The sequence below is a fragment of the Podarcis vaucheri genome (genome assembly GCF_965113315.1).
Source record: "Podarcis vaucheri genome assembly, chromosome: 10".
In the NCBI taxonomy this organism is placed as follows: domain Eukaryota; kingdom Metazoa; phylum Chordata; class Lepidosauria; order Squamata; family Lacertidae; genus Podarcis; species Podarcis vaucheri.
Window position 1 is genome coordinate 67384890 of NC_138748.1, and position 18051 is coordinate 67402940.

Sequence of the window (18051 nt, forward strand, 5' to 3'; positions counted from 1 at the left end):
AGTGGCGGCACGGCGGCAGCAGGAGGCCCTATTAGCTAAAGTGGTGCTTCAGGTTAAGAATAGTTTCAGGTTAAGAACGGACCTCCAGAACGAATTAAGTTCTTAACCCGAGGTACCACTGTAGTTGTTTATTTCTTTGACATCTGGTGAGAGGGCGTTCCACAGGGCAGGCGCCACTACTGAGAAGGCCTTCTGCCTGGTTCCCTGCAACTTCACTTCTCGCAATGAGGGAACCGCCAGAAGGCCCTCAGAGCTGGACCTCAGCGTCCTGGCTGAACGATGGGGGTGGAGATGCTCCTTCAGGTCTACTGGGCCGAGGCCGTTTAGGGCTTTCAAGGTCAGCACCAACACTCTGAAATGTGCATTCTTCCCTTTCTGGTGGTTTCCAGAAAGAGCTATTCAGAAGTACTGCCAACTCCAACTCTGGGGGCAGAGTATAGCTATCCTGGCCAGTAGCCATTGATAGTCCTCCCTTCCATGAATTTGTGGAATCTTCTTTTAAAGTCATCTAGGTTTGTGCCCATTACTGCCCCCTGCAGGAGCGAGTTCCATACTTTAACTATGTGCTGCATGAAGAAGTACAGTGGTACCTCAGGTTAAGTACTTAATTCATTCTGGAGGTCCGTTCTTAACCTGAAACTGTTCTTAACCTGAATCACAACTTTAGCTAATGGGGCCTCCTGCTTCCGCCGCACGATTTCTGTTCTCATCCTGAAGCAAAGTTCTTAACCTGAGGTACTATTTCTGGGCTAGCGGAGTCTGTAACCTGAGGCATCTGTAACCTAAAGTGTCTGTAACCCAAAATATCACTGTACATATATTTTTAAGAGGTGAAGCTCCCACCACACAGAGGTGCATCTGGCACCTACAAGGTATAATTTCCAAAAGATAACCTGGGATAGCTCAGTCGGTAGAGCATGAGACTCTTAATCTCAGGGTTGCGGGTTCGAGCCCCACATTGGATGAAAGATTCCTGCATTGCAAGGGGTTGGGCTAGCCAGTGTGGTGTAGTGGTTAAGAGCAGTGGACTCGTAATCTGGTGAACCAGGTTCGCTTCCCCGCTCCTCCACATGCAGCTGCTAGATGACCTTGGGCCAGTCACACTTCTCTGAAGTCTCTCAGCCCCACTCACCTCACAGAGTGTTTGTTGTGGGGGAGGAAGGGAAAGGAGAATGTTAGCCGCTTTGAGACTCCTTAGGGGAGTGATAAAGTGGGATATCAAATCCAAACTCTTCTTCCTCTTGCAGATGCTCCTTGTGGTCCCTTCCAACTCTACCACTCTGTGAGTCTCTATGCTGAAGACTCATCAGCACACATCTCAGGGCTTTGGCACCTGAGATGTGTGCTTTCCTGCGGCTGTAATTTGTCTTAGGTAAAGGTAAAGGGACCCCATTGGTCCAGTCGTGACCGACTCTGGGGTTGCGGCGCTCATCTCGCTTTAAAGGCGCAATTTAAAGGGAGCCAGCATACAGCTTCTGGGTCATGTGTCCAGCATGACTAAGCCGCTTCTGGCGAACTAGAGTAGCACACGGAAAGGCCCAGTCGTGACCGACTCTGGGGTTGTGGTGCTCATCTCGCTTTATTGGCCGAGGGAGCCGGCGTACAGCTTCCGGGTCATGTGGCCAGCATGACTAAGCCGCTTCTGGTGAACCAGAGCAGTGCACGGAAACGCTGTTTACCTTCCTGCCAGAGTGGTACCTATTTATATACTTGCACTTGATGTGCTTTCAAACTGCTAGGTTGGCAGGAGCAGGGACCGAGCAACGGGAGCTCACCCTGTCGCGGGGATTCGAACCGCCGACCTTCTGATTGGCAAGTCCTAGGCTCTGTGGTTTAACCCACAGCACCACCCACATCCCTATATAATTTATCTTAAACTGCTTCTGAAGTTACATTTTAAATGATTGAGAGCCGCCCTAGGAACCACAAGGTGAAGGCAGGTTAATAAATCAAATCAATAATAATGAAAAATAATAACCATGGGTGATCAAAGTCTATTTTTGGGAAAGGAACGCTGGCATGGATCCCAGGAGGGGAACTTAGAGCCAGAGCACAAAGACATGCAAGAAGGCCAGGGGGTTAAGAAAAGGAGGCAATGTGAAGAAATTTGGAGATTTCCTTCTCGCACGCCACCCCAAGCCGGCGCCATAACCTTTTTGATCATCCTTGTTTCAAATTCATTAACAAGAGGCAATTGCAGAGGCCCCAATAAAAGGATTCGTTAGCATATAAAAAGGTTTGAGGCTCTGTTAGGAAGTTCATTATAGATAATTGAAGAGGCGAGGGCCGTTAAAAAGGCGAAATCCTCTTCCCAATGTGTGACTTTATCTGATTGACCTAATGTACTTCCTAATTGAAATTTTAAAAGGCAATTTCTTGGAAAGAGGGGATACAAGGGAGTTGCGGGTCTCGCCCTCTGTGTCCAAGCCTTGGGTACGGCCCAAGATGAGGAAGAGAGAACTTTTAAAAAATTGAGATCCTTCCCTAAATCACCTCCACCCCTATACTGAGCCCAAGAAATAGAAGAAGAAGAGAAGAGTTTGGATTTGATATTCCCCCTTTCACTCCCCTTCAGGAGTCTCAAAGCGGCTAACATTCTCCTTTCCCTTCCTTCCCCACAACAAACACTCTGTGAGGTGAGTGGGGCTGAGTGTAGAGGAGAGGAGACACGAACCTGGTTCCCCAGATTACGAGACTACCGCTCTTAACCACTACACCACCAGCCATAGGAACTAGAATATACAGTATGCAGTTGGGTAATGTTGGACTGGGACCTGGGAGACCAGGGTTCGAATCCCTACTCAGCCATGCAGCTCATTGGGTGACCCTGGGACAGAGGCGCCATCTTGTGACCAAGATGGGGGGAGGGCTGATGTGCGGTATGCATGCGTGGCGTCATGCACACATTGTTCTAGATATAGGTAGGTAGCCGTGTTGGTCTGCCATAGTCAAAACAAAATAAAATACCGTATTTTTTGCTCTATAAGCCTCACTTAGTCTCTCTTAAAAAGTAAGGGGAAATGTGTGTGCGCCTTATGGAGCGAATGCAGGCTGCACAGCTATCCCAGAAGCCAGAACAGCAAGAGGGATTGCTGCTTTCACTGCGCAGCGATCCCTCTTGCTGTTCTGGCTTCTGAGATTCAGAATATTTTTTTCTTGTTTTCCTCCTCCAAAAACCAGGTGCGTCTTGTGGTCTGGTGTGTCTTATAGAGTGAAAAATACTGTAAATACCTTCCAGTAGCACCTTAGAAACCAACTAAGTTTGTTTGTTGGTCTCTAAGGTACAATGCATTGTGTAAGTGCCGTGTGTTTGACATCACAAACGGGCAACGCGCATCATTGGGAGGAAGCTGAGTGGGGAGCCCAGCGTGGCACAGCTCCCTCTCTCACACTCAGGAGGAAGCAGCCGTTGAATCGCTCTGCGTTTGGCCTCCTCTGCTCCCTCAACATCGAGGGGGCCCACCCCCCTGCCAGAAAATATTGCTGTGGTCAAAGAGTCCTCTACCCCCTAGGAGCTGGTGTGTCTGCTGTGGGGCCAGTTGCTGTCTCTCAGTCATTAACCTCCCTCTTTCCCCTGCAGGGTCGCTGTGAGGACAACATGAGGATGTTGAGACTCCTTTAAAGCCCTAAATGGCCTAGGTCCAGTATAAGTGAAGGAGCGTCTCCACCCCCATTGTTCTGCCAGGACACTGAGGTCCAGTGCTGAGGGCCTTCTGGTGGTTCCCTCACTGCGAGAAGTGAAGTTACGGGGAAGCAGGCAGAGGGCCTTCTCGGTAGTGGCACCCACCCTGTGGAACGCCCTCTCACCAGATGTCAAAGACAAAAACAGCTACCAGACTTATGGTATTTTAATATTTTGTTGGAAGCTGGTCAGAGTAGATGGGGAAGCCCAGCCAGATGAGTGGGGGAATAAATAAATTATTATTATTATTATTATTATTATTATTATTATTATTATTATTATTATTTGCACAACAGCTCAAGCTCTTGGAAGGAAAGGTGGGGGTATAAATGTACTGAACAAAACCCCACAATTTGCATGCATCTGTTAATAATAATAATAATAATAATAATAATAATAATAATAATAATAATAATTTATTATTTATATCCCACTCATCTGGCTGGGTTTCCCCAGCCACTCTGGGCAGCTTCCAACCGAATGTTAAAAATGAAACAACGCCAGACATTAAGGCCCCAAGCCACCACGTCACTCCCAGGAGAGGCGCCTGACTCGGGCGCTCTGCAGGCCAGGCCCCGCGGTAAGTGCTGACCCCCCACGGTGTGCTATTTTGTCACCTCCCTCAAGGATGACACCCGGGGCAGTCCGCTCCCCCCCCTTCCTACGCCCCTGGTTCTGCCGCTGTACATGCATGCAGTGGCAGAACTAGGACCAAACCAGGATCAGACCACCATCCAAAATCTGACCAAAAGCTGGCTAAGGGGCTTAGGATGCGGCATAAACGCTGTTGCACAAGCAGAGAGGGACTCTACCAGCAGGGCAGTACAGTGGTACCCCAGGTTAAGAACTTAATTCATTCTGGAGGTCCGTTCTTAACCTGAAACTGTTCTTAACCTGAGGTACCACTTTAGCTAATGGGGCCTCCCGCCACCGCCGCACGATTTCGGTTCTCATCCTGAAGCAAAGTTCTTAACCCGAGGTACTATTTCTGGGTTAGCGGAGTCTGGAACCTGAAGCATCTGCAACCCGAGGTACCACTGTAGTCCAAAGGGGCACCACCACCAAAACCTCTGTAGTTGCTGACGTATTTTTAATCTTTGTTGGAAGCCGCCCAGAGTGGCTGGGGAAACCCAGCCAGATGGGCGTGGTACAATTAATAAATTATTATTATTATATTACCTACCAGCAGGGATTTGCCAGAGGTAGAGCTTGGAAGGCGATGAGAGTCTTTGGGTCCTGTCCTCACAAAATGGCAGAAAACGGCACCAGTCGTGTAGTGATTTCCCTCTGAACGATGCCAACGTGAGGAATTTAAGCTGTTCTCAATATTAACTGCATTTATCCCCTCAGCTTTTCCCCCAAGGGGCTCAAGGGGGGCGTACCTGTTTCTCCCCCCCTCCCTTCATGCCCACAACAATCCTGCGAGGTCGCTTAGTATAGCCCTTAGCTTGTAGTGATTTCTTTTGGCGGATGTCGTTTTGTTCCTTTTCCTTACACTGCAACGCGTCTCTGACTGCGAGCAACAGCAACAATGTCCAAATGCATCCTGGTGTTGCCTGTGTCTGTTTTTGTTTCTTGTGAAAAGAAGCCACGAGAAGCTGCAAACTAATGTGCCGGGGAAAGCAAGAGGCGGTAATAAGCATGCCATGCGCCGCGCATAGCTCCTGATTTACAGCTCGCACTGTGTTTACATTATTACACTACTAATTTCCACGGTCATAAAATCATATTTATATTTTATGCCACGGAGCAGGGGAAGGGGACTAAAGAGATCTTATTAGGCCATAAAAGAGGAATCAGGTCAGTGATAACACAGGGAGGGCTTCAAGCCCTGTAAATTTCCTTTGTATCTTTTGTCCAGCCTCGCCACATCTCTCTCTCTTTTTCTCTCTCTTTCCCTCCACCCTTACCAACTCTGCCATCGCCTCCAAAGTCACACCCTTCCCTTGTGTAACAGAAGCAGCCCAGGAGCGGCTCCAGCCGGTCAGAGGATCCTTTAACGCACCATATATTTTATCTGCATTTCCTAAAAGTTTACGGCGCCATTAGCTTGATGGATGACGTACATATTTATTGGCACAGAAGTAATAATGGAGAAGGAGAATGCCCATAACCTTAAAAGGTAACTGAGGAAAAGAAGTGCTGCCTGGGGGATTTATGGAAGGCATAAACGTCTGTAGATAACAACAGAATAATTGAGTATTGGACTGCTGGTGGCTCCGACAGGCTCCATCCTAGTTAAGGGGGCTGTCAGGGACTCCTCCCCATAAAACCGGTTTTATTTCCTTTGTTTATTTTTTAGTGCTGGCGAGAAGCATCTGTGAGCAAAAGCCTGAGGATGCCCTCCCTCTTACTCTCCAACCCAAGATCTAGCTCAGGGGTCCCCAAACTAAGGCCCGCGGGCCTGATAAGGCCTGAGGGATTTGTTTATCCAGCCCACGGCATCCTCCACCGCCGCCCACTCTTACCGGCTCTGCGTCGCACGGTTGCCCACTTCCAGGTCAGAGGAGCATCAGAAATAGCTTGTGCTCTTGCGCAAGCATTATTTCTGCATGCACAAGCGTTATTTCTGGTGCACATTTGGGTCGGAGGAGGCCAGTGCACATGTGCACAAGCTATTTCCGGCGCTCCACCGACCCGGAAGTGCACCAGAAATCGTGTGTGCGCATGCGTATGGGCATGAGCTCCCCCACAGTGCAATCGGCACTGGAGACACTGGCCCGAGGTGCAGTAAGTTTGCTGACCCCTGATCTAGGTCGTCTTCTTTTGCAATAAAGATCCTACTCGATCAGGCCAATCTATCTCGCCTAGCACCCTTTTCTTGCAGCAACGCTTCTGAACCCCCGTTTCTGGAAACCGCAGGAGTGGGGTGTGCTATTGTGCTTGGGTCCTACTTGCTGGTTGTAGTCTCTTTGACTACATGCATCGAAGAAGCAACATCTGCTTAGCCAAAGATGCTCTCTTGGCTCCAGCCAAGAGAGGACAAAGGACTGTCTTCTTATGAGATAGTTTCTAGGTATATGTTACTTTTCTAAGCTAAGTCTGCCTTCTGGGATCCAACTGTCAACAGAATGTGAGTGAGTAAACTCTTTTCATAGTTTTATAGAAGACTGTGTCGTGTCTTATCTTTTATGAGGGAATAAGGGGGAAATACCAGAACTGTTAGGGACGCGGGTGGCGCTGTGGGTAAAAGCCTCAGCGCCTAGGGCTTGCCGATCGAAAGGTCGGCGGTTCGAATCCCCGCGGCGGGGTGCGCTCCCGCTGCTCGGTCCCAGCGCCTGCCAACCTAGCAGTTCGAAAGCACCCCCGGGTGCAAGTAGATAAATAGGTACCGCTTACCAGCGGGAAGGTAAACGGCGTTCCGTGTGCTGCGCTGGCTCGCCAGATGCAGCTTTGTCATGCTGGCCACGTGACCCGGAAGTGTCTCCGGACAGCGCTGGCCCCCGGCCTATAGATGTGAGATGGGCGCACAAACCCCAGAGTCTGTCAAGACTGGCCCGCTCGGGCAGGGGTACCTTTACCTTTACCTTTACCAGAACTGTTATTATAGAGGCTTTAGCGAGCCTGAGCAAACGCATCCGCTGTGCGTTTAAAAAGGGGAATGTTACTCTGCTAAACTGTGAACTTGGAAAGGCTATAATCAGACAATATATCCTCTCCTGCATCCCTGAACATTCCCACATTAATGGGTGGTGTATAGATAATAAATGACGCTGATGATGAACTAGGATGTCCCTATATTCATTGGATAAATGTTGGAGAGTGCTGCTGTTGTGCTCAGATCCTGTTTGCCATTGAGGCACCCGGTTGGCCCACCAAGGATGGGCCTGATCCAGGAAGCTCTTCTGACGTTCTTATTTATCTATTGCTCTTTAGTCTTTCTCCTCTCTCTGGGCAGCTTTGCAGGGCAAGCTCTGCTTGGCTGCCCAAGGCCTGCTCTCTGGCTCGTTCTTCTCGCACCTGTTACGAACCCTTCTTTCTCCATCTGGAGAGCATCCATTCCGGAGACCCAAGAGGGGTGGCAAATCTCGCTTCTTAAGTGGAGGGAAAGGGACAAAGGAAATCAGCGCGTTTGAACCTGAAGGGTCTCTTAAAGGCCTGCTAACATGCAGCAGCTGTTCCGGGGGAAAGGCACAGCCGTGGGATCTGCCAAACCCTGGGATGAATTAATATTTGAAGCCTTCATTCTTTTATGTGTCCCAAAGCATGAATGAGCTGGCATGAAATACTTGCAGCAAACAAGATATTTCTTCTTCTTCTTCTTCTTCTTCTTCTTCTTCTTCTTCTTCTTCTTCTTCTTCTTCTTCTTCTTCTTTCCCTCTCCCTCCCCTTTTCTTTTTGGCGGGTGGGTGGAATGAGCAACCACCTGAAAACAGCTACGCACGAAAAGATGAAAAACTCCTTCAAGGTAATTAGATGATTAAGAACCTTTTAAGCCCAGGACCTAACAGATTTGTTATCTGGAGCTGCTCTTTTTACACATTCCAAGCTTTTATTCTCTGCTTACCGCCCGCCTTATTGCAATCCGCCAACCCGCCCCCCCATCTCCCGCTGCTGCCCTGCGCCACCCACTTGGTTCCTACTCATACAAAGCTGAAATCCTTTTCAGAGTCCTGAACAAGATACTGTTCATCTCTCGCACAGCAAAAGAAACGCAGGCAACAGAGGCTTACTTCTTCATCCCATCCATTCAAACCGGGCTAGCTTATGGCATGTGGCCGGCGCCAGTGATACAGAAGGGCTGCGATGCTAGGAAGGAATCATTGAAAGTAACAAGGGGAGAGGTTTCGGTGGGAGAAAGAGGTCTTTCTCGCTGCCACAAGGGCCAAATCTGGGCTGCATCAATAGGAGTATAGCATCTAGATCAAGGGAAGTAATAGTGCCACTGTATTCTGCTCTGGTCAGACCTCACCTGGAGTACTGTGTCCAGTTCTGGGCACCACAGTTCAAGAAGGACACTGACAAACTGGAACGTGTCCAGAGGAGGGCAACCAAAATGGTCAAAGGCCTGGAATCGATGCCTTATGAGGAACGGCTAAGGGAGCTGGGGATGTTTAGCCTGGAGAAGAGGAGGTTAAGGGGTGATATGATAGCCATGTTCAAATATATAAAAGGATGTCACATAGAGGAGGGAGAAAGGTTGTTTTCTGCTGCTCCAGAGAAGCGGACACGGAGCAATGGATCCAAACTACAAGAAAGAAGATTCCACCTAAACATTAGGAAGAACTTCCTGACAGTAAGAGCTGTTCGACAGTGGAATTTGCTGCCAAGGAGTGTGGTGGAGTCTCCTCCTTTGGAGGTCTTTAAGCAGAGGCTTGACAACCATATGTCAGGAGTGCTCTGATGGTGTTTCCTGCTTGGCAGGGGGTTGGACTCGATGGCCCTTGTGGTCTCTTCCAACTCTAGGATTCTATGATTCAAATCAGAACATAAGAACTTGAGAAGAAGCTGCAGGATCAGGCCAACGGCCCATCTAGTCTAGCATCCTGTTCTCACAGTGGCCAACGAAATGCCTATGGGAAACCCGTATGCAGGATCCGAGCACAAAAGCAACTCTCCCCTCCTGGGGTTTCCGGTAAAGCCACTTCCGCCCTGCAGAGGAGGTGGGGTTGCGGGCTGCACGGCCCCAGCCCCCGCGCGATTGGGGGAATCCCCAGTCGCATCACCCCCTGGCCAGCCAATCAGCTGGCTCTGGGGGCGTGGCCTGCCATATTTAAGACAGGCGCGGCCGGGGATCTCCCTCTTTTCCCGCCTGCCAGTTGTTCCGGTTTCTCCCACCCTCCCGCCCTTTAAGGTTTTCGTTCCTTGACCTAGCTACGGACCTTGGTTGTTCGCCGTTGAGGGGCCTGGTAGGAATTTTTCCACTTGGCAAATTGGCACCAGCCACTTGGTTTTCGCCTACCTCATAGCAAATTGTCACAACTTTCTTGGTATTGGTGGTTAGACAATGGTATTGTTCCGTAGTTGGAAGAGGGGAGGTAGCGCCATCACGTGCCCTGCATATCGAAGGGTAATCCAATAAAGGATTTGGGGGGCGTGGCCCTGTCCAAAGCCTGGGGAGGTGAAGGCCTAAGGCACACCCCCTATTGGTGACCCCAGGGGAGTTCCTAGTTGATGTGCATCAGCAGGACTCCCCCTACTGGTAGTTAACCCTTCCCGGACTTCAAGCGGACTGGCTGAAGCCGGATATAGTCTGTTAGGACCAATGCCTAAGCCAATACCGCTCATCACCTGTAACCAATAAAGTTGTGGCCTTATTTACCCCATTAACCTTCATAATTGTGTCATGTGTCTTTATTTCCACGGGGGGGGGGGGACTCGCCACACAACCGATATTCTGAAGCATCACTGCCTCTGAACATGGAGACAGAGCCTAGCCATCATTGCTAGCAGCCATCAACAGGCCTCTCGGAGAATCTGTCCAATCCTCTCTTAAAGCCATCTAGCCTGGTGGCCATCTAGTGGCAGGGAGTTCCATAGTTTAAGCATGCACTCTTACTTGAATTCTGCTTGCTGGTTTTCCACAGCTGTTTGATTGGCCAGTTTGAGAACCGGGTGCTGGACTAGATGGGTCGCTGGCCTGTTGCTACAGGCTCTCCTGACATTCTTATGGAGGTCCAACATCATCTGTGTGGTCACAGGTCTGCCATCCTTGCCTTCTGATACGTTGACAACCACAAGAAGGAATGTAGGCCTTTTGTTGCATTTTCCCCTCTTTCAAATCTTAAGGAATGCGTAAGTTGGCATGATCTCTCTATTAACAACCCATTGCTCCACTTCTTCTCTGCTTCTTAATAAATATCCCAGTCCTGAGCATGGTTCTGTCTTTGTCCTCTCGAACACCACCTTTCCTTTCCAACAATTCATTCCACAAAGGACGGAGTTGCCAAGTGTGTTGTAAACCAGCAGGGCTCAATTCTCCCAAGCCTCCGTCGCAAAGGGAAATTATACGTCAGAGTGAAGTATCCCGGTTACAAATCATCCCACCATATTGTCAGCCTGTTTTGATTGAGCTCAACGCCGGAGGCGTAAATATTCTTGCTTTATTGCCAAGCTGAAGTTTTGAACAAGATGCGGACAGGCCTTTCCAACGTCTGCGCTTTGTGTGAGCGATGCCGATTTGGATATTAATCAGGTGAACGAGTGAAAATGGACTAATCCGATCTTTTGTAAAAAAAAGACTTGTCTCCAACTGGTCCATTAGGGGGCAACTGTTATTCAAGATAGGATATAGAAGAGGCTTTGGGATGCTGTACCATTATGCTCCAAATCTGCTCCAGGTCTGAGAAATAATGCTAAGAACTGTTTTTGAGGTGCACCTGTAAAGCTTTCTTTACAGAAATGCAGGTGGCGCTGTGGGTTAAACCACAGAGCCTAGGACTTGCCGATCAGAAGGCGGTTTGAATCCCCGCGATGGGGTGAGCTCCCATTGCTCGGTCCCTGCTCCTGCCAACCTAGCAGTTCAAAAGCACGTCAAAGTGCAAGTAAATAAATAGGTGCCACTCCGGCGGGAAGGTAAACAACGTTTCCGTGCACTGCTCTGGTTCACCAGAAGCGGCTTAGTCATGCTGGCCACAAAAAAGCTGGCCAATAAAGCGAGATGAGCGCCACAACCCCAGAGTCGGTCACGACTGGACCTAATGGTCAGGGGTCCCTTTACCTTTACCTTTAAAGCTTTCTTACACTTCAAGAACAATGGCAGTATTCCACCAAATAACGATGGAATGACTTCTGCTTGCACAATGAGACTTGTCCCACTCTCTCCTCTCCGTATCTCCTCCACAATTTGTTTTGGGGTCTTCCCCAACCTTCCCAGCTAAAGCATCCATAACAGATGGCCTGGAAGCTGGGCAGGGAAGAAGCCAGACAAGCCTTATGTGAAGAAAATTCCACAACTTAGGGGCTACCACAGAAAAGGCCACCCCTCTCCCCAGCCTGGAACTTTCTCAGATGAAGCCAACAAATCACATTCCTAAAACTCTCTCCATGTTTCCTCCCCACCCATTCCCCTTAAAGGCAAGATGGCGGACCCTGGCAAACATCCCACAGGGCACTCCTACCTCAGGAACCTTGACTCGTCCTTCCAAGAAGTGGCAGTTGAGGGGTTCATGAGTACAGACATGGCGGTATTTGCACCAGTGGCACCGGTAAGGGCTCTCCACGCAGGACAGGCACCTGGGCAGAAGGGAGAAGAGGAGAAGGAAATTGATAGACTTCAAATGCAAAATATGATCTGGACATTTAAAGAAGGCACAGGAAAAGCAAGCACACAATGCGGAGGGGAGCAAAGAAAATTATTATTTTATTATTTTATTATTAGCATGAATATTTATTTGCTGCTTTTTCACAAAAGTGACTCAAAGTGGCTTAAAACAAACATTAATGCCCAGTATAAGAACAAGAATATAAGAGTATATATATATATATATATATATGCTTTCGTAGATTTTCACGGGTACAGGTATTTATATATATATATATACACGGGTATTTATATATATATAAATAATCATTTCAGTTTCAGTGTCTAGCCCAGGGTGACCCAGTGAGCTTCCTGAGTGAGTAGAGATTCGAACCCAGGTCTTTCCCGGGTCCTAGTCTGCAGTCTAACCACGACACCACACTGGCTCATAAAAGGGGCAGATCCCACTTAACCCATGCCGTTGAAAAGACGAGCAGCAGAAGAGGCCACAAATATACTTAAGTTCTGTCCTCAATGAGGACCAGAAAGCTGGGAGAATAAAAATGTTTCTGCCTCAAGCCTGGATACAGACAAGGATGATGCCAGGCACACCTTTGTAGGCGGAGCATTCCATGAATGGGGAGCCACCACCAAAAAGGCCCCATCCTCATGTCCCTACCCTTTGAAACTCCTTCCGAGGAGGCACACAGAGAAGAGCTTCAGATGAGGACTGCAAGATATTGGGGTCCTGAGCTGAGTAAGTCTTTAAAGGTTAAGAGCAGCACTTTGAATTGAGCCAATAATCCAAGTGGTAGCCAAGATTTTTTTTTTTTATGTTTAGACCATCCTGCCCTATTCAATAATCTGGTCGCTGAGTTCTGCAGCAGCTGCAGCTTCCAAACCATCTTCAAAGGCAGCCCCATGTACAATGCATTTCAGCAATCTAACTGAGGAGTAATGTTATGCAAGTGTTGGATAGTTTACAGCATATAAATTTAAAAACTGTAAAACATCAGACATTAAAAATTTCCCGATACAGAGATGCCTTCTTCTAAAAGTCAGATAGTTGTTTATTTCCTTGACATCTGATGGGAGGGTGTTCCACATGGTGGGTGCCACCACCGAGAAGGCCCTCTGCCTGGTTCCCTGTAACCTCACTTCTCACAATGAGGGAACCGCCAGAAGGCCCTTGGAGCTGGACCTCAGTGTCCAGGCTGAATGATGGGGACGGAGACGCTCCTTCAGGTATACAGGGCTGTGGCCGTTTAGCGCTTTCAAGGTCAGCACCAACACTTTGAATTGTGCCTGGAAACGTACTGGGAGCCAATGCAGGTCTTTCAGGACCGGTGTTATATGGTCTCGGCAGCCACTCCCAGTCCCCAGTCTAGCTGCCTCATTCTAGATCAGTTGCAGTTTCCGAGTCACATAGCATAGCTGTAGGCTCTAAAACATTGCATACAACAGATGAATCCGGCCAAAATTTCTCAAAGAATTTTCAGACTGGGAGGGACCCCACGGGACATCTAGTCCAACCCCCTGCAATGTAACGGCAGCTCAATTGGATAAAAACTGGATTGCTGAGAATTTCAGTGTTTTAACCCTCAAAGGAAGCCTTGCCATGACGGAGGCTCAGAAACAAGAGGAGAATGCTAGGATCAGACCCCAGCATCCACAATCTTTCTGCCCTGTCCTTGTCGCATGAACTCCCTACTTCCCTTCCTCGCTGCAAATGTAAGCCCAGACATAAAAGCAAATATCTCATAATTGCCGTGTACACATTTTTCTTTTTGTAAAAAAATAAGAAAGAAAGAAAAAGGCTAGGGAACTCCCTGGGTTATTCCTATTCTGTCTGTATCCCCCATGCAAACACTCCACCTCCCTCTCCTGCTGGTGAAATCTGTCTCTGCTTCAATCCACCGAAGACTCGGCTGTTCTTTAAATTGATAACAAGCTCCTGCTCTGATAAATCAAATTAAAAATGGATAGTGTATTATAGTTTGTCAAGTCGGAAAGCAAAACACGCCATAAATATTTAAACGCCAGCATCTCTGGGTAGCTGAAGTCGGGTTTCCAACCGCCTCCCCCTTCTCCCCCCCCCTTCCAATTCCACCTGTGCTGCTGTTTGTCAAAGTGGCAGAGACGGGGAAATAGGATTTGGCGTTGCTTGCGAATTGCCAAACTGATGCAAATACCTCTTCCTGGTGCAGCTAGAGCACACTTTGAGGGCGAGGAAGTCTGTGATAGAGCACCAGTCGCGGGAAAGGGTGGTGCAAAAATCTGGGATGCTAAAGATACGGTGGGTGCATGCCATGGGAACGCTAGATCTCCCAGCACATGTGAATTGCACTGTGGGTTAAACCACAGAGCCTAGGCTTGCCGATCAGAAGGTCCGCGGTTCGAATCCCCGCGACGGGGTGAGCTTCCGTTGCTCGGTCCCTGCTCTTGCTAACCTAGCACTTCAAAAGCATGTCAAAGTGCAAGTAGATAAATAGGTACCACTCCGGCGGGAAGGTAAACGGCGTTTCCGTGTGCTGCTCTGGTTCGCCAGAAGTGGCTTCGTCATGCTGGCCACATTACCCGGAAGCTGTATGCCAGCTCCCAAGGCCAATAAAGCAAGATGAGCGCCACAACCCCAGAGTGGGCCACGACTGGACCTAATGGTCAGGGGTCCCTTTACCTTTGCCTTACATTTGTACAAAGAGGGGCACGACCTGATATGCATTTAAAGCAGGATCATTTCCCCAAAGAATCCTGGGAGCCGTGTTTCGTTATGGGTGCTGAGCGCTATTAGGAGACATCCCTAGTCCCCCAAAAGCATACCCTCCTATTTTCCAGGCACAGTCCCAGAATTACGAACACCATCCTGGCTTCTGATTTGATCCCAGAATGTCCCTATTTCCTTTGCCAGTGCTGCCACCGCCAAGCTCGGGGACGAGGATGAGGTGGAATGTTGGAGGGTGTGCGGAAAGAGCTACGCTTCCCAGAGTTTGTTGGGGAGAGGGACTGGTGGTTAAACCGCAAACTTACGAGTTGTGGACGCTGCAATTGTAGAAGACGAAACTGGTGCTGGCAAAAGTCATCCCTGTTTCCTTGGATTTGAGCTGGAGCTGGACAATGTGGTGGTCTCCTGGAAGAGGAAGAAGAAACAGGACTTATTCTATCTGGTTGGCACCCGCCTGTCTAGGGAGAGAATGGAAGAGTGTGCCTTTGCGGGTGAAGTCTACACTGACCGGCAGCAGCTGTCCAGGGTTTCAGGGATACGTCTTTCCCAGTCCCACCTGAAGATGTCATGGATGACACCCGGGACCTTCTGCTTACAAGGCAAACCCTCTGCTACTGAGCTATGGCTCTTCCTGCAGCTAATTGCAAGAATAAAATTGCCTGAGGTTGACCATTTTAGCATTGCGTGGTGAGTCCCCCCACCCCCAGTGGAAATAATGACACATGAAACAATTATTAAGGTTAATGGGCTAAATAAGGCCACAACTTTATTGATTACAGGTGATGAGCAGTATTGGCTTAGGCATTGGTCCTAACAGACTATATCCAGCTTCAGCCCGTCTGCTTGAAGTCCGGTTAACCACCATTGGGTGAGTCCTGCTGATGCACATCAGCTAGGAACTCTCTTGGGATGATGGGAGTTGTAGTCCAACAACATCGGGGGACCCACAGGTTGAGAACTGCTGCCCTATGGGGAACCCACAGGTGCCACTATCTGACGTAAGTTATAGGGCACCCCCTATCGGTGGTTTACCCTTCTGTGTGTACTCCCTGCAGACGGGCAGGAGTCAAGATATATCCTGGCTTCACCCCAGTGCCTAAGCCAGGCATGGCCAAACTTGGAGGTTTTGGGACTACAACTCCCATCATCCCTAGCTAACAGGGCCAGTAGCCAGGGCTGATGGGAATTGTAGTCCCAAAACAGCTGGAGGGCCGAGTTTGCCTATGCCTGCCCTAAGCCAAACCGCTCACATCTGTAACCAACAAAGTTGTGGCCTATTTGAACCCTTAAAGGAAAATACTCTGTGCCAGTGTGTTTTATTGTTCTCCTGGGAACTTTGTGGCTCAGGTGCCTTGGCACATAAATGTAACTTTACCCTTCACAGAAGTGAAATTCCTAATACCCTAAAGAAACAACAGTTGTCGGGATCCTTTGGCCAGCGGGTGGGGCGAGGGAGATCTGCGTCGGATGTGCTTTAAAACAGAGACTCGTAGAATTGTAACATTGCAAGGGACCCCCAAAGGGCATCCAGTCTAACCCCTGCAATTCAGGAATCACCTTGTTTCATAGGAGCCTTCCTGCCCCCTTCTTTAATTCCATCCGCCCCATTCCAGTAAGTATAGGCCACAACCTTACTCCCTTTCTCCCGCCTCACATCCCCGCCTGCCTAACAGACCAGGATGCTGGCTGATGACAGTAATTGCAGGAATTTCATAAGGAAGGTGCACATGTTTAATGCAAAACTTTAACCCGCCTGCCCTCTTCCACCTCTATTATTTTCTTCCTCACCTGAGAGAGTCATTAATCAATCACGCCAAAGGGAACCTGACAACAGCTCATCACCGCCGGCCTGTACACACACATGCACATGCACACTCCTGCATACATTTTGCCATCGGAGTGCCCCACCGCTGCCCATCTGCCACGCTGATGACTTTGACAGCTCAGTTAAATGCGTTGCATTTAATAAGAGCTACTCTTCTCTTAGGGATGCGGGTGGCGCTGTGGTCTAAACCACAGAGCCTAGGGCTTGCCGATCAGAAGGTCGATGGTTCAAATTCCTGTGGCAGGGTGAGCTCCCGTTGCTCGGTCCCAGCTCCTGCCCACCTAGCAGTTCAAAAGCATGTCAAAGTGCAAGTAGATAAATAGGTACCGCTCCGGCGGGAAGGTAAATGGTATTTCCGTGCGCTGCTCTGGTTTGCTGGCCACATGACCTGGAAAGCTGTCTGCAGACAAACGCCAGCTCCCTCGGCCAGTAAAGCGAGATGAGTGCCGAAACCCCAGAGTCGTCCGCGACTGGACCTAACAGTCAGGGGTCTCTTTACCTTTACCTTTTTACTTCTCCCTTGCTGGTGACTTCAGAGGGCTGGACAGAGCAGTGGGAGCAACGTACGCCTGCTTGCCCCCAAGTTTAAATTTGGGCAAGGGGGAAGAGAAGGTCCACTTGGATTCAGCACATGTCAGAAATATCCCCTCCCCTGTTCCGTATCAGGACATTCAAGGTCAGCTCTTGGGTTCACTGAGAAGCATTCTTGATAACTGGCCCCCAAACTTGTTGCAGGGTTAAGCGCCCTCCCCAAATGCCACAGTTCGCCTTCAAAAGGAAAAGGGAAATCCCAAGAATTTTGGGATGGGTGCATCTGCCTGTTTTGGCTTCTCTCCATTTCCCTCCACACCCCAAAACTTAAATTCTTTTCCCCACATCAGTTTGCACTTTTTTTAATTAAGGAAAAGAAGAAAAGAACCCTCATGAAAATGTATCACTGTGAATTTCTCCTCATAATGTGTTTGTGTACGCAACATTGCTTAATGTGCACCTTTTTACAAAGCCGTTTCCCTTAAAACAATGCATTTTGTAGGGCTTCCCCGGCCGATATGCACAATGTTTAATGCACGCTTTACCGAACCTCATGCGTTCTTTGTGAGCATGCACTGGCAAAATTCAAGAGACGTGTGGGTTTCAAAGAACGGCTGCTTTTCGGCTGGTGCATCCTTCCGGCAACAGTGAATTGTGCAGGTGGCGGGCCTTGAGATGGGAGCTGAATTCAGTTTCTGCCCCCTGTCTCTGTAACAACATCCTGGGTGGAGACTCGGTCGGACTCACCGTTCGCTTTGATGATCTTTGGCACCTCCTTGGCTGCAGGGGACTTGCACTGAATCCGGCTCCCCAGCACTACGCCGTCCATTTCCGACAGGTCCCCAAAGGAGCAGTTGACACCGTCCGACAGCTCCGGGACATTGTAAGTCTCCAGGACCAGCTGCAGGAGAAAAGGGGAGCGGAGAAGCAAGAGGTGGTTGTTGGAGGAAGCCCAGCGAGAGAGGCAGAATTACACTGGCGGTGCTAAGACAAAATGCCTCTTGCTCCATAAGTGGCATCCTTCGACAGAAAGCAGTGCTCAGGGTGGGGAAGGGGTGCGATGCAGATGTAAACGCGAGGTGGCAATGCAGGGACTCCTGGCACAGCGC

General features: G+C 49.2%; 1 protein-coding gene across 4 annotated transcripts in view; it reads right to left on the reverse strand.

Annotated features, from left to right (window-relative positions):
* Window positions 1-18051, reverse strand: part of PLXNA4 (plexin A4) — a 604081-nt gene that overhangs the window by 126668 nt on the left and 459362 nt on the right. For all 4 annotated transcript variants that reach the window (XM_082238689.1, XM_082238692.1, XM_082238690.1 and 1 more), the window contains 3 exons: window positions 17690-17843; window positions 14892-14991; window positions 11743-11857 (listed from right to left, as the gene is read on the reverse strand). In XM_082238689.1, coding sequence (XP_082094815.1) covers window positions 11743-11857; window positions 14892-14991; window positions 17690-17843 — 369 coding nt within the window. The remainder of the gene's footprint in view (window positions 1-11742; window positions 11858-14891; window positions 14992-17689; window positions 17844-18051) is intronic.